Source organism: Osmia lignaria, chromosome 12 (genome assembly GCF_051020975.1).
Source record: "Osmia lignaria lignaria isolate PbOS001 chromosome 12, iyOsmLign1, whole genome shotgun sequence".
NCBI lineage: Eukaryota > Metazoa > Arthropoda > Insecta > Hymenoptera > Megachilidae > Osmia > Osmia lignaria.
This window is the reverse complement of record NC_135043.1, coordinates 10,691,708-10,706,163: the sequence shown is the minus strand read 5'-3', so window position 1 is coordinate 10,706,163 and position 14,456 is coordinate 10,691,708. Positions and strand designations below refer to the sequence as shown.

Below are 14,456 nucleotides of genomic sequence, written 5' to 3'. Positions count from 1 at the left end.
ACTCACGAATTTTTTTACGAGCTGGTAGCACGTGTTATGTGTACAATTGTATACGTATTTTTATATACGCATTTGTATACTTAAATTTCTTTTAAAAAATAATTCTCACTATTTATAAACAATTTTTTTTAAACACATGTTTCGAATAGTGGAATGTTAATGTATATAATATGTATTAAATGTTTATCAGAAACAAACGGAGGACTGCTGTGCGAAGCAACAGTATGCCAAATAAATGATATGTCTAAGATGATAACTTTTCTATTTATTTTTATGTTTCTCTCTGTTAAAAATTTGATTAGATAAAAAAAATTCGAAAAAGATGCATTATCTAAAGAAAAATACATGTTTTGATTTCATGTTTCAGTTTTCATTGATTTAATTTATTAGATTTATTATGCATCTTTTATGTGTATTTAACAGAGGTTCTTAAATAGTAATTTCAATACCATATAAAAACAACCAGTTTGAAAAAAGCACTGTTGCAATTACAACCTATAAATATTTCATTTTGTATCAAATTTAATATAAGAATTGTTTCATATTTGACAACATACCAAATTTCACACATAAATGTTTTTCAAGTGGCAGCTGTCATACTCGAATGTACTTACAAGGTGTTTGGTTACAGGTGAGCATCTTTTGACCCTCGTTAAGACTTAGTTTTTGAATTATTAATTAAAATGCGTAGGCTCAGTTGCAGGAGTGTAAGATACGACGATACGACAACCGCTCCCGCCATTTTGGTCACGGACAAACTATTCGGTGCGTTAGTTCATAGCTGACACTACCGAGGTCGCGCCTGCGCACTGTCGAGATCGCGCCTGCGCACTATGCGCGCTCTGATTGCGGGGTATTTTTCATTAATAATTCAAAAACTATGCCTCAATCAGCATTTTGGTAAAGGAAAAAATTGCTCAAACGATGCCAACCTATAGCCTAATACCTTGTATATGTAATCTCTTAACAAATACATTATTAGTAAAAGTAAGCTACGAGTTAGCACCTTTTATTATTCCTTAAACTGTATGGTCAATGATTAAAGTACATAATACAAAATATGCATGAAAATATTAGCAACGAGTCCTTATTAAGGACAATGGAAGATAACGATGACTGTAAATAATCTATTACCTTATCGTAGGGATAAGATGTCGATATATGATAATTGAATTGTTGCACCATATTCAATGTTAAGATCTGTAAAAATTTCTAAAGGCTGTTTCGATTCGTAATCAATAAGCTTGGATCGTGAAATTACACGTACTTTTGCATAACGACTAAAACGATTACATGCCCTATAGATATAGACGTACTGCTGTCTATAAAACGGTAAGTAATACCAAGCGAAACAGCTCGTTCGTTGTTATATGTATTAGAAATACAAATACTTTCCGGTAAAACCTTAGCCGAACAGTTTGTCGAAACATCCATGGCAATAAGGTTTATCATTCTGTTCTTTGAATGTACCTTTGTTCAATTGTTTCAAGCAAAACGCGCATACAAAATGTTCTGGATGGAATTTCCGGAACATTGCAGTTATGCAACGACCTGAAACAATAATCAACTGTTAACGAATCACCTTGGAAAAATGACTAGATGTACAGAAATAAACGTATGGACACCTGTAATCGGTTTATGACATCCTGCACACAAGGATCCCCTCTTAGCATGATAATGGGTCTCGCAGTAAGGTAAACCTTCGTGATCAAAGAATGACCCTCCTTGAAACTTTTGTCTACAATCCTGTAATTAAAAAAAAAGAAAAAACATGTATGTCATTTGGAAATGACTGTTCGAGAAAAGACATACATCTTCGTGTTCTGACACGAAGCATACAAAATAACAGTAAATGGTAATTGATAAGTCATTATTGATTCAGTTCCTAATCCAAGTAGTAAACAACCATGGGTATGGTGGAACCTATGAAATAATCTATGCCGTCATCGATCGTACACCCTTCGCGAAACGAATACTAATCGTAGCAGTTGTACGTATTGATGGGATCGTTAAAACATAGGACACCGGCATCGAACCATACCTGTCTTCAAGGAAGACGCATGGCAAGAGACAGCATCAGAGTCAGTGAACGCTAACTCTTGTGTTGTGTGTGTTTTTTGTTTTCTTTTTTTCCTAATTTATTTTTATTTTTTCATACAATACTAACAACTGCTATTAGCGTTTTGTACGATCGATTGTTAATAACAATAATAATCTCCTAGCTAAAAAGTGTAATCTGACAGTAAATCAATTCCGACTGCATCAATGAACCGTTAGAATAGCATATTATAAATTAACAACATCGCCCTAGCTGTGTTTCCGTGTTCTGTACATCTATGTGTTCGTGTATGTGTGGCGGGGGTGTACATCCGTGTGCCCGACGAATAAATAATTTCGAAGCGGAATATAGAACGACGAGGACGCATTTGGTGCATTTTCTTCTTTTGTAAAACCAATTCGAAATCATCAGCTGAAAAATGAAAAGTATGTGGGGGGAGGGGGGGAAGAGAGGCAAACTCCGCATCGATGGAGTCTGACAGCATATATCAATGGGGAGCAAAAAGGGCTTTATACATAAGAAATCGAAGAGCATCACAATGCGATCTTCCGCATCGTTTATGCTTCTTCTTCTTCTTCTTCTTCGTCGTCATCGACGCCAACGCATTTCGGGCAAACGGGTTTGCCCTCCATAGCATAAAACGACTTTCCAGAAACTGGCTTCTTACAATCCTGCAAGTGGTACGATTTAAAGAAACCAAAATTCGTATTAATTAATAACCCTTTAACCCTTTCGCTACCCTAGTTCCTTACTCTTTTCTTCGCCCGATAGCCAAAGGGTTAATTCTCGAGCGTCGCCGCAACGAATTACACGGTGAATAACGCTCGCGCGAACAACCTACCCTGCAAACGAAACAATCCGGGTGCCACTGACTGTTCAGGGCGGATATGTAATTCTCCATGATGGCACGATTGCAGCCGCCGCATTTCGGTGCGAACATGTCAAAGTAATCCTCTCTGCAGTAAGGCTTGCCGTCCCGCTCGTGGAATCCCTCCTCGCCGAATTGTTTGCCACACTGAGCGCAGAAGAAGTGCTCGGTGTGCCAAGTTTTTTCCAGAGCGGTTACGCATTTCTGAAAATAACAAGACCACCGCTCTGATACGCCGTCGGGCAAAGGAAAGACTAAACTACTATCAATCCATCCTCCTTACGTCCAGAATGGGACCGTTACAGTAGGCACAACGAGGCGAGAATAGATTATGATAATCCGGCTCGCAGTACGGGTGTCCCTCCCTCTCGAAGAAGTTCCGTGTTCCTAATTCCTGATTGCAGTGGGTGCAAGTGAAGTGTTCCGGGTGCCAGGTCTTTCCTAGCGCGGTGATCACCTGAAATCAACCGATTACACGTATCCGTCCGTAGTGTAAACTGATTAATTAGAAAAACCATCAAGGTAGGCAGCAGATTCTCGTACTTGTCCGACGATAGGCTTCTCGCAGGCGCTGCAGCAGCCCTTCTGAGTAGTGTTCACACCTTGACGGCTCATGTCTGCCTGTAGGTTTCCTAGCATAGAATCCAACTGATTCTGTTTCGTCTGAGCCGCTGGCTGGCTTGGATACGGCTCCCCGTGTTGCTGCTGATAATGATGCGTCGCGTGGGTCTCTGTGATATGAATTCGAGTTTGCGCGCCTTCGGGTGGCTGCGGGCTCTGCGAACTCTTCGTCGCTTTGTTCGGCTTCGCGTACGGAGAGTCTGTCACCGTCTGGTGCTGATGGGATCCGCTGTTGATCTGCAATATTTATTATAATCCCATGTAGACACAGAAAATTGTAACGATCGTGGCAAATATAAAGGTAACAGGAAAACGACTCGATCAAAGTAACGGGAAAGCAGCGAGTGAAGAATCGAGGAGAGGTGTTTGAAGTTATTTCAAGACAGAATGTCAAGGTGCGTCAAGGTAGTAAAAGTGAGGAAAAAAAGAAAAAGAGAAAGAGGAAGAATAATGTTGAATAAAGACCCGTAGGAGAGATGTCGATTGGTACCAGGCGAGCTTGCAGACTGGCTGAAAGCTTTGAGAGATTTCGTGGATCAGTGTAATCCCCACCCTCTATATTTTCCCTCCCTCCCGGTACCACGACGAAAAATCGGCGTAGATGAAGGAAAGGAGGCGACGGGGAACGAAGAGAAGAGGAGGTGGTGGGTAGATCGGTGGATGGTGGAATGGAGGTTATTTTGGTAACCTAGGGAGCCAAGAATGGGCAGGAATAGTTTTAACGGCACTGTTTTCTCATTCTATAGTAGTGGCTTTAATAGTAAGCAAACATTAGGAAAGCTTATTGCACCCGGTGCTTATCGAGCCGACTCGATGATATTACATAATCTAAAAATCAAATAACAAAAGTCATCCGTGTCATTACCGATACGTTGGTGTGTACCTTGAATTCGGACAGAGAAGCCATTAAGTCGTCCAGTTCCTTGGTAGCGTTGCTAGCCGTGTGACCATTCGTGTATCCCCTTTGCACCTCGCTACGATTCAACGAACCATGTACTCTGGAAGGATAACCATCGTACACAGGTTGAATCTCCGTCGACGTCTCCTGTATGGTCACTTTCACCTTTCCATCCGTCGGATAATCCCTTTTATCAACGACGAACATATATCTTTGGTCATTTTGGTAACATCGATCGTATCACGACGAATTTTTAATTTTTAACATTTTTTTATTTCCTATCCAAGTACTTAGATGCTTACCCGTTCGGTACCGCGGTGCTTAATTCCTCGAGTAAGGAATCGACGGTGGGTCTGGAGGCTGACATACTGCTCGGAGAACGAAGCATCGGACTAGAGTCTCCGTTTATTCCTGCGGAGGATACGCGGGTCTCTATCGATATATCAGAATATATGTATATCGATCATATTTCAGAGAAGGAATTAACGATTAACGCTAGATTGCCGGAGCGAGTCAATTTGGCTCATTTACTTAGTTCCAAAAATCCATATGTGCTATACCTATTTTCACGGATCTATTTGTCCGGCAATCTAGTGTTACTAGAAGTGTGAATCCTGACCTCTTTCCTGATAGTGGGCGTTGTAGCGAGCGTTACTTAAATCTTGGAGAAGAGTGTCCAACTCTGAAAGATTGTTGTTCAGAGACGGCATCTTCCCTCCGCTGCTGCTTCTAGCGATGCTCTCCTCTATTGCTTCTCGGTTTTGATAAGTCGGCTGGAAAAGTTCATTAACCAGGAAACTAATGACGAGTTAATAGGTTTGATTTAATTATAGGAGATTCCTGTACGAATAACAATACGAATATCAATGCCAATCTGTCAGAAGAGATTTGCAACGATTCGAGAGATGATTTTAGAACGACTACGAGAAACGTTGGTCGGTTTGGCGGGCGAGTTTCTATTAAAAGTGTATGACGCCTTGTCCTCCGCGCGTCCACCTAATTGATAATGTATTTACAAATTCCGCGCACCATCTAATGACATCATGTTTTGAAATAATACGTTTTCGCGGCAACTTGCCACTCGGGCTAGAACATTTTTTTCTTTTCCTGTATCATTTAAAAGCGACCAACTCGGGTCCAATCTGACCCATTCCTTCTCGTCTCCTCGCGAGAATCGTCGAAAGAACCGTGTTCGAAATGCTAAATTTACGTGTCCAATGTCGCCTTGCTCCATCTCGAAATACTCTTGGAAGTCCAGCGATAATGTTTCAAATATTGAAAATAGGAACTGAAGAATCAAGAATCGTTTAGTCGTATTAACATGAAATTTAATGCTGTATCTTTGAAACGAAGTGGTTTGGGAGGATCTCCGAGATCGTCAGAAATCAATTAACGATTCTTTCATTTTCTCCGTGAAGAAGTATATGAAAATGAAAGATCCTGATGATGGAAACTAGGTTGTTCTTGGTGAGTTGCCGTTCCAAAAATATCCAATAGCGAACCACCGGCGGCGAAACGTGTCGCGGCACATCGAATCCTGCAGAACCCTGTTTAAAATCTTTCCCAACTGGAACTCCGAGCATCCGTATCGCAGCTTGCGCGTTTTCTTCTTCAAGGCTGACGTACGAAAAAATAAACGGCAGTCTATCGTGACGAATTATCGAATCGGTAAGGAATTCAGCGAAATTCTATGAAACTTAGTAATTCAGCCTTCGCTTCTGGAAAAATCAATTGGAACGAATGAATCGAATGAATCGACGCATTGATGGAGAGTTTAGGCAAGTTCCTTGAAATTCGCAATCGCGCTAGGAATCCGCAGAAATAACACAGAAAGAGGGAAAATAACACGCTACGACCGAAGGCCGGAGATCTACGCTCCGTAAGACGAATCGTAGGCTCTATCACTGATTTTTCAAAATGATCGAATTTCGAGTAACAGCGACGAAACGGTGAGGCGTTTGATGATTTACGCGAAGAACATTCGTCAAACCGTGGAAACATTTATCTCGCTGCACGCGACAGGTGGTGGATATAAATTAAAGATAGAGGCAGCTCTAGCTTTTTCCCTTCCGCAAAATCGCGGAAAAATTTTTCTCCTCGCCTACGTTTTTTCTTCGGCAACGTACGACGACTGTTCATAGGTGCAATAAAATGTATTTATACCGCGAAGCTCCAGGGATGTACGAAAAGACATTCGCTATATTTACTGCAATGTCGAGGAAGCTGCTCTCGCGAGGTCGAAACTTTAGATGCTCGGAAAAGTTGTAAATAACCCGCGGAATTGTAACAGATTTATATTGCAAAAATGAAAAAAAAAAAAAAAAAAAATAAGAAGCGAAAAATTATTAAAAGAATGCAAACATTGTGACGGTGATTCTCGTCTTTCTTGAATAAATTTACACCTGTTAACGCGTTAAACGGTATTCAAATTGAGGCATTCCAAGTGTCACTTACGCAAGAAGAGGGAACGCGTTTAAAACGATCGGCAAACGGAACCAGACGAGGCAATTAACATTCGGATAAAGTTGTATTTTATAAAGAATATCGGTTTTGGCATCGGTTTCAATCTACTGTGCAGTTGGCACCTGCAAGCGAAACGCTCGTTTCACACAAAGTGGGAAAATTTAGCGACCAAAGTCTAAATAATAAAAGAGAATCGATAGTACAACGGGAAACGTAACAGGTGTTTCGCAAGAAAAGCGATCGATAAAAAGTTCAAGCCCTGCTAGAAAACCAGCTAAGCTTCCTACGTTCATTCTATATATTTCCTGTAATAAATTTTATTTTATAGCGTCTTTTTTATTTTTTTTTTATTTTTTTATTTTTGACATTTTATTTTTGTTTGTATGTAAGCGTTTATATATCACGTTGAATACGAAAGCGTAACCTGAACCTGTTTTCCTTTTCTTCTTTTTTCCTGTATGAATTTAAAGCGCTTGTAGCTGAGCGATTCGAGTAGTCGATTTTCGAGGCAATATCGATTCTAATTTTAGCTAACCTCTGCGTCACACGTATATCTGGAATGTGTCTGTTTTTTTCATGATTCGTTACGCGATTCCTTCTTGAATTGGAAGAAAAACGATCGGTTCTGATTTATTTTCGACGTGTAAGGTGAGAGCGCGCCTTATAAATTGAGTGACGCTAAAAATATGTTGCAAAAAGTTGATTACGAATCGTTTGATTCTTCTCTGAACTGGCTATGTTAAATGGACACGATCGTAAAGATTTTTATTTACGGATTCGCGACTAATCGCTTTATTTCGAGACATTATGGAAAATCGAGAGAAGGTCACTAGGCGCGGAATTTTAAAAAGAGCCGCAACTGGCGCGCCGCGCCAGCTTTATGAATTTCTTCCTTATCGATTCTGTATATTTTCTATAATGCTTTTTAATTATCATTTTAAATATTTGAAAATATAAAATATAAAGTAAATACTTTTAAAAAAGAAATTAATTATTAATTATTATTCCCAAATAGTTGTCACTTCCGCCATCTATCGCAGAAGCTTCTAACTTTTAACACCTGACTGACTGTCCGTCGATATTACAACGCGACGAAAGATAATTTATCGACCCAAATTCATTTTTTTAAAATACGTTTACATTTAGAAAGCATTTTATTCATGCAAAATCATTCAATTTCTTGCGAGATAGTCTTGAATTTCAATTCAAGAAAAAATAATTTTATCAATGCGAATACTTTTTTACCGACACCTTATGTAATCTAATAAAAAAATAATCCGCGCTAAATGGTATGATACGGCGGATGCATTCGATTGTTGATTGATAGTATAAACAAAGCGTACATACCGATTGTGAGGGAAGAGGGGAAGTTCGATTATCGTAGGATCTGTATGCAGTGGTTCGTGCCCCGTTCAATGATCCGTAACCAGGAGTTGCATTACTACCGACATGATTGCCCTCCGATGACACCGTGTTTTGTAAATCCGCTAACAACGCATCTGAAATCAGAAATTTAACACCCCTTAATTAATTGCTTTTACCTCCTCATTGCATCGAGGTGAAGTGAACTACTTCACAGCATGTGTAGGACCTGTCTTTATTCAATTTTACAGAGAGAACTTAATTTTTGTTTGATGCCTGTACAGTAAGGCATGTACAGCCAAACTGTTCTGATATCTTGCGACAGAACAACGAAAAAAACGATGACGCGAGCGTTGTTTAACAAGTATAACCTCAAGATAAGCGCATAAGGTAGCGTCGTAAACGAATCCCGAGAAAATTGCTCATTTACCAAGACTCGGAAGATTGGTTTCCGTTTGCTCCGCGTTGTAAGCTTCGTAGAGATTATCCTGATCCTGCGATTTGCATTCTGTTTCCATCGCGAGACAAATCACGACACACCCACGCTTTTCAGATCGTCGAACTTTGACACGCACTTCCGGTCGAATCGGAACTACGAGCGAGATGACTTCCAGGAAACGGTGTCTATCGATGTTACTACGCGTTCGAAATTTATTCGCAAGGGAATAAAATGCGGACACGCAATGACACGCAAAAATTATTTGCAGACTACGCGAAAATTTTAATGGCTCCCAACGAAAACATGTATCGAGGTTTGATTGCACTTCGATGTTTACATCGATAAATCGATCCACCGTGCGCGGTACTTTCTTGCATCGAGATATTAACCCGATCGATAAACTGCGATAGGATCAGATACAGCGTCACGTGGCGATCGCAAATATGGACGGAATCTGCGGACGCGTGGAGATCGACAAAACGGTACTGATTGTCAATAAAGTTCTCGGTAAAACGACCGGCTTTGGAGTTGGAGTATTGAAACCTGGAGGAGGCAAACTGGACTGGAGAAGGAGAAAGAACAGGAGATGGAGGGAGTGTTCTCATAATAAGGGAAGTAGGAACTCGTTGCTACTTCGAAGTAAAGGAAAAGCAGCCTAGTCGGCTCGCAGAACCGATTACGAGGAAAAGAATCTGAGCGCATGATACGTTTCATTCATAGATGCGTTCCCATTGGTAAATTATAGATATGAATTTTTCATGTAAATCATTGTATCAACACTGATTTTAGAACAAAAGCATAAATTTGAATTTGAATGCACAGGATCAACAAATGGAACAGGGATCGCACGCTTGAATGAGATTCGACGCTGGCAACGAGCCTGCCGAGCTTCCCCGAATCTATTTTATACTTCTGAATCATACAGTGAATTCGAACGGCAATATTGCGCGATATGCGTAACGCACTTTCGTCATGGGTTTCTAAAAAAACGGAACACCAGTCGTAAGAACTTTCGCTGATGGGTTTAAAGGAGATTTTAATGCTACTTGGAAATTGGAAATAGAAGATCTATGACGTAATACAGAGTTATTGTAGATAACTGTTGATAGCTTGTGATGATGGGGCAAAAAAATCATCCTAAAAAGTAAAGTTAAGTTTCACGCACGAATTAATCATGTTAATGATCGTACACGTTAATTCATGGTATAGTTACTTACTTATGTATTGTTCCCAGCGTGAGTGTTTTTGGATCGTTGCCAAACGAACCGGTGAGATTGGTGACACAGGTCTCATAATCTCGGTCATGTTATTATGCTTTACATATATCGAGCAACGCGAGATTTAACGATTAATTTATTTCTAGATATCTGCGAAAGATAGAATGAATTGAAGAATAATCTATCAAAATCACTGGACACTGAGATGCAAAGACGAAGGTAGAGCGACGACTAAATTGCAGTTTGAAGAAAGGAAACGTTCAAAATAAATCCTCTCTTCCCTTGCCAATTATATTTACTATAAAGTTCGCATAAAAACAAGCGTCTACTGTCATTGTAACGGTAATAAGTATAAAAATAAATGTTTAAATTTAAACATCGGATGGTACCATAAGGCTTATCATGTTTTTTTAAAACATGAGTGATCTCCAGAGCTAATTAATCATTCATGTTTCAAAATATGATTGCGTATTGTATTTTTTCAGATGTTTCCGTGAAATTAATGCTGACCAAAAAGAAATTCCACTTCACAATTTAAGTGTTCTCAGTAATCAAGGAAATTCACTAACAAAATTTTTGAGAGATTACGTTTTGGAAGACACCCTAAGGTTGTATCACCTTGCCAGATGAAGAAAGTAAGTACAGAAAGTAATAACCTTTCAAATGAATTATCGATAATGTCGCGAATGTGTTGCAGGATCAAATGAAACTGGCAGCACGTGTTGATTCTCAGGCTGCATCTACAGAATCTGTGTTACGTGAATTCATCTCCTCCTTCCTTTGTCCCTATTCCCCTTCCTCGTTTCAACCTTGCTGCTGTCCATCTCTATTGCGCACCTTCGTTTACACGCATGATGCTTATAGGTAAATGTTTTCACCTAGATTTATGACGACAAACTCTCCAAAAATAACCACGATCACCTAATCTTCTACTTCTGTTTTCACTTTTCTTTCCATGTAATCCTAAGGTAACGAGAAACGACCTAAACCGGTGCATCCTAATAGTCGGAACTTGTAACGTGAACAGAATAGGTCAAGTTGAATCTATTTGAGAAGTTACGTCGAATGCAAAAGCGTAGGCACTGTCGTGCCTGATATGGATCAGCCAAGGTTCGATCAAGGAAGAGATACCTACGCGTTCACTGGATCGATCGTTACACGATCTTTAATGTAATGTTATGCACGACAAACAAGCGCAGTTTCCGTGCACTTTTTCTAAAAAAAGAACTTCCAATAACGGGTATGTCGCAACTGGAATGCGCGTCATATGCATAACAATCAGAAATTTTAGTACCCGTTTATTAATTTTTTTTTAGAAAGATAAAGGATAATTAATATGCATTCATTTGCTAATACATCGGCTGTCGGTAACATCTAACTGCAATGCCGATAAAGTAGATTATATTGAAACTATTTCTAATGCTACCAAATAGATGGCACAAGTCGAACTATCGGTAAGTAGTATTTTTAATTCAAACTTCGCTTGGAACGCGTAGAGATCAAGCTACCACATTCTTTTTATACATTTCCATAAAAAGGATCGTCAGTAAATAATGACTTCAACAATTATTTCAGAAAGTTTAGTGTCAAGGCAACCCACGTTGTAGGTGAAAGGTATTCCAAAAAAAAAATTCTGCAAACTGTTGCACTGAGTCATCTTTTCGGTCAAGATCAAAAGCGCATTTCAAAAATAATTTGTATTCACCCTCTGCGGTGACACACAATATAAAAACAAATATTTTTTTCGAGTAGTTTACTATAATTTTCAACAATTTTGAAATACTGGCAGCTGTTTGAATTAGTAACTTTGCGTATTAACCTTTGAAAATATGCCAAAAATATATGTAAATCCGTCAGCAGTTCAAGAGCATTATAATTTCCTGGTACATACGTCAGATAGAAAGTTCAAGAAAAAAGAATATACGTAAGCAATATTAATCAAGTAATTGAGTAACTGGTATCATAAATTAAAGTCAACAGTAATACATTTTTCTAAAATATTCGCGTATATAGCATATTTGTTTCAGAGCGTTTTAAACGCCTATTTTAAACCGACAAAAAAAGAAATGCATTACGTCACGAGCAATTGAGCTTAATTTAAAAGTCCACATTAATGATATCGCGTACAGTTACAGAGATGCAAAACAATATAGATAATGTATCCACACAGCAACCAATACTTTCATCTAAAATATTTCTGTTAAAACAAAAATTATTGACAACAATTTATAATTTATATTTCAGATCAGGAATCAGATTACGTATGCAAAGAGGTCGCATATATGCGCGCGTGCAGTCGCAAGCGTTAGAAACAATTTTCTAAACTGCACTATGGATTCAATTTATTATTTGAAATCACCCGAGTTTCGCGCCCAGCAGAAAAGATAAATAAGTATTTACTTATGAAACTAAACAGACAATGGGAGGAAAATTGATGACCATAAAAGGCCCGCAAAATATTGTGAATACACAAATTTGTTTATTAATGGGTTAAACGTTAAAAGAAACGTCAACTCACATCCAGGTGGCGAACCCTTCTTAATGGTGATTTTATAGGGTTGATAGATAGCGCTTCGTTCTATCTTCCCGTACATCGTTCGATCCATAGCCATAATTTCTTTTTCTTTCTTTTCAATGTGTCACTTGTAATCGCACTGACATTCATTAGCTTTGCCACAGTGTTCACAGTGAAATTACGAATTCATTGAATACACCAACGTGGTATTATTATGTAGCACTTTTCCCGTGGTAATGCTTCTCTTCGCTGTCTATCGCGAATGACCGAGCTGTGTAGAGGATCGAGCGGTGGTGGGGCTGATGCACACACCAAGCGGCCACTTGTTGAATGTTGTCGGCGAATTTTATACACGTATAAGTGTGTGCGAATAAATCGCTGCACTGTTTGTTTATAAAACAGTGCATTGATACGTTGATCGATCGATAGATTTCTCACTATTTACAAATTTGTTTCAGTACCATCTTGCGACGCATAAATTGATCACATGCGCGCACCACTCGTTTAACGAACTTCCCAACATCTCTCAAAAAGTGAAACGGATAAGTTTTTTGTCAGTGTGATAACAAGGGAAGAATTTAACGCTCTATGGATCAGAATTAAACAGTGTATGTATTATTAACTCTTTCTAGACCGGATAGACCAAATTTGACCAAGGGAAAACGAGAAGTTCAAATGCACCAGTGTATTTCAGGCGCTCGCCCGCATTCGCTACGTCTATCCTCTCCCCGCAACGGCAATAATGAGAGGACAACGGCGCCGTGAAATACACTAAAAATACGTAGAATCGTTGGCACCGAACACTTAGGACACGCTTGTAATATCACGCTGATTTAAAGGTCTCTTCCTGTAAAGTGATCTACGCGTATCGTGCGTGATTTTTTATCAAATACTTTTAATGCTAACTGATATACAAATTAGTTTCTATCTCGGAAATGATAATTACACTCGAAGAATCAAAGTATTATCTTCAGATTCCACTTTATCAAAGAAATTGTTGTATCAGGTGCAGAGATAAAAAAAGTGACATTTTAAATCTACTGTAAGCGCCGTATCATTGCAAGGAATTTATCGTCAATGTTCAACTAATAATAAATTCAACCGATATACTTGAATTAAAAAAATTTCAGATTGAATGAAATGTATATCAAGTAAATGAAGTCAAGGGGTAAATCAGTATGTAGTATGTTTAACGGTGACGCAATAAATCGTTACTAATTACCATAGACCCGTGGTCGTTAAGATAATAGTTACGTATTTACATTTTTCTTGCTTTTTTTCTAAATTTACTATGTAACATCTGGAGTTTATTACTAAATTTTATACGAATCAAACGTAAAGCAATAGCTATATAAGTATATATGAAATCATATACACAGACAAAATGAAAATTATTAACTCATTTTACAAATATTCATAATAAATTTGTACGTGCTCAATTTTTCATATCATTTTTATGAATATCTGTACAGATTGCTTTACTGAACATAAATACATAATCATATTTTCAATAATATTATAATTATGAAATTATTAAATTAAGATAACATATTGTAACCATTTATAATTCTTAAAAACATGATTATGGAATTGGGGATTAATAAAAACAGGGATCTAAAAAAAGATGTAACGAAAAATACATATCAAAACGCTATGATAATTCTGACAGTTTAATTTAGGTTTGAGGTTATTTAAAAATGACACGATTTAATTTAAATTTACTCACCTAAATCATCCATATTCAATTTATATTAATCTGATATGCACTGTTTCACAAATTACACTCGAATTTCAATAATTTGAACCTAAAATTGCAACGAAACACGTGAAAAATGAATACTAAATTTACCCGTTCGAGTTGAGCAAAGCAAACATCAAATATGGAGAACCCGGTCTTCAGCTTTTAATTTCCAGTACAGTTGTCTAACCTTCATATACTCGTATAAATTTTTTTTCCCAGCTTGTACAAAATATTCAAACGCACAATTTATCAGGATAAAGTTTATATATAACT

At 38.2% G+C, this 14,456-nt stretch overlaps 1 protein-coding gene and 1 long non-coding RNA gene across 12 annotated transcripts; one reads left to right on the top strand and one right to left on the bottom strand.

The window, feature by feature from the left end:
* Positions 1–498: 498 nt before the first annotated feature.
* Pax (paxillin) lies at positions 499–14,332 on the bottom strand. Of its 6 annotated transcripts, none has more exons than XM_034336798.2 (10): positions 12,446–12,586; positions 8,257–8,408; positions 5,066–5,219; positions 4,749–4,878; positions 4,432–4,633; positions 3,471–3,785; positions 3,211–3,384; positions 2,901–3,131; positions 1,626–1,746; positions 499–1,551 (listed from the first exon to the last, which is right to left on the bottom strand). In XM_034336798.2, the coding sequence occupies exons 1-10, from the start codon at positions 12,537–12,539 to the stop codon at positions 1,406–1,408; spliced, it is 1,719 nt and encodes a 572-aa protein (XP_034192689.1). In that variant the 5' UTR covers positions 12,540–12,586; the 3' UTR covers positions 499–1,405. The 6 variants fall into 6 exon arrangements, with proteins under 6 accessions (XP_034192689.1, XP_034192693.1, XP_034192690.1 ...); XM_034336802.2 differs by having other exon boundaries at positions 4,749–4,857; XM_034336799.2 differs by lacking the exon at positions 12,446–12,586 and adding an exon at positions 9,928–10,070.
* Positions 9,330–13,807, top strand: LOC117609990 (uncharacterized). Of its 6 annotated transcripts, none has more exons than XR_004582759.2 (10): positions 9,330–9,444; positions 9,533–9,859; positions 10,074–10,269; positions 10,413–10,562; positions 10,625–10,791; positions 10,896–11,167; positions 11,244–11,381; positions 11,503–11,851; positions 12,172–13,484; positions 13,573–13,807. It is a non-coding gene; the product is annotated as an uncharacterized LOC117609990 (long non-coding RNA). The 6 variants fall into 6 exon arrangements; XR_013063209.1 differs by lacking the exon at positions 13,573–13,807 and having other exon boundaries at positions 12,172–13,050; positions 13,137–13,271; XR_013063210.1 differs by lacking the exon at positions 13,573–13,807 and having other exon boundaries at positions 12,172–12,995; positions 13,075–13,201.
* Positions 14,333–14,456: the final 124 nt, after the last annotated feature.

Excerpts from the sequence above, each read along its gene's own strand:
- Pax (XM_034336798.2), bottom strand. The coding sequence starts at position 12,539 with ATGGCTATGGATCGAACGATGTACGGGAAGATAGAACGAAGCGCTATC. Across the intron at positions 8,409-12,445 it reads GAAGGGTTCGCCACCTGGAT|ATGCGTTGTTAGCGGATTTA; the intron begins GTGAGTTGACGT and ends TTCTGATTTCAG. Across the intron at positions 3,132-3,210 it reads GTAACGGTCCCATTCTGGAC|AAATGCGTAACCGCTCTGGA; the intron begins GTAAGGAGGATG and ends TGTTATTTTCAG.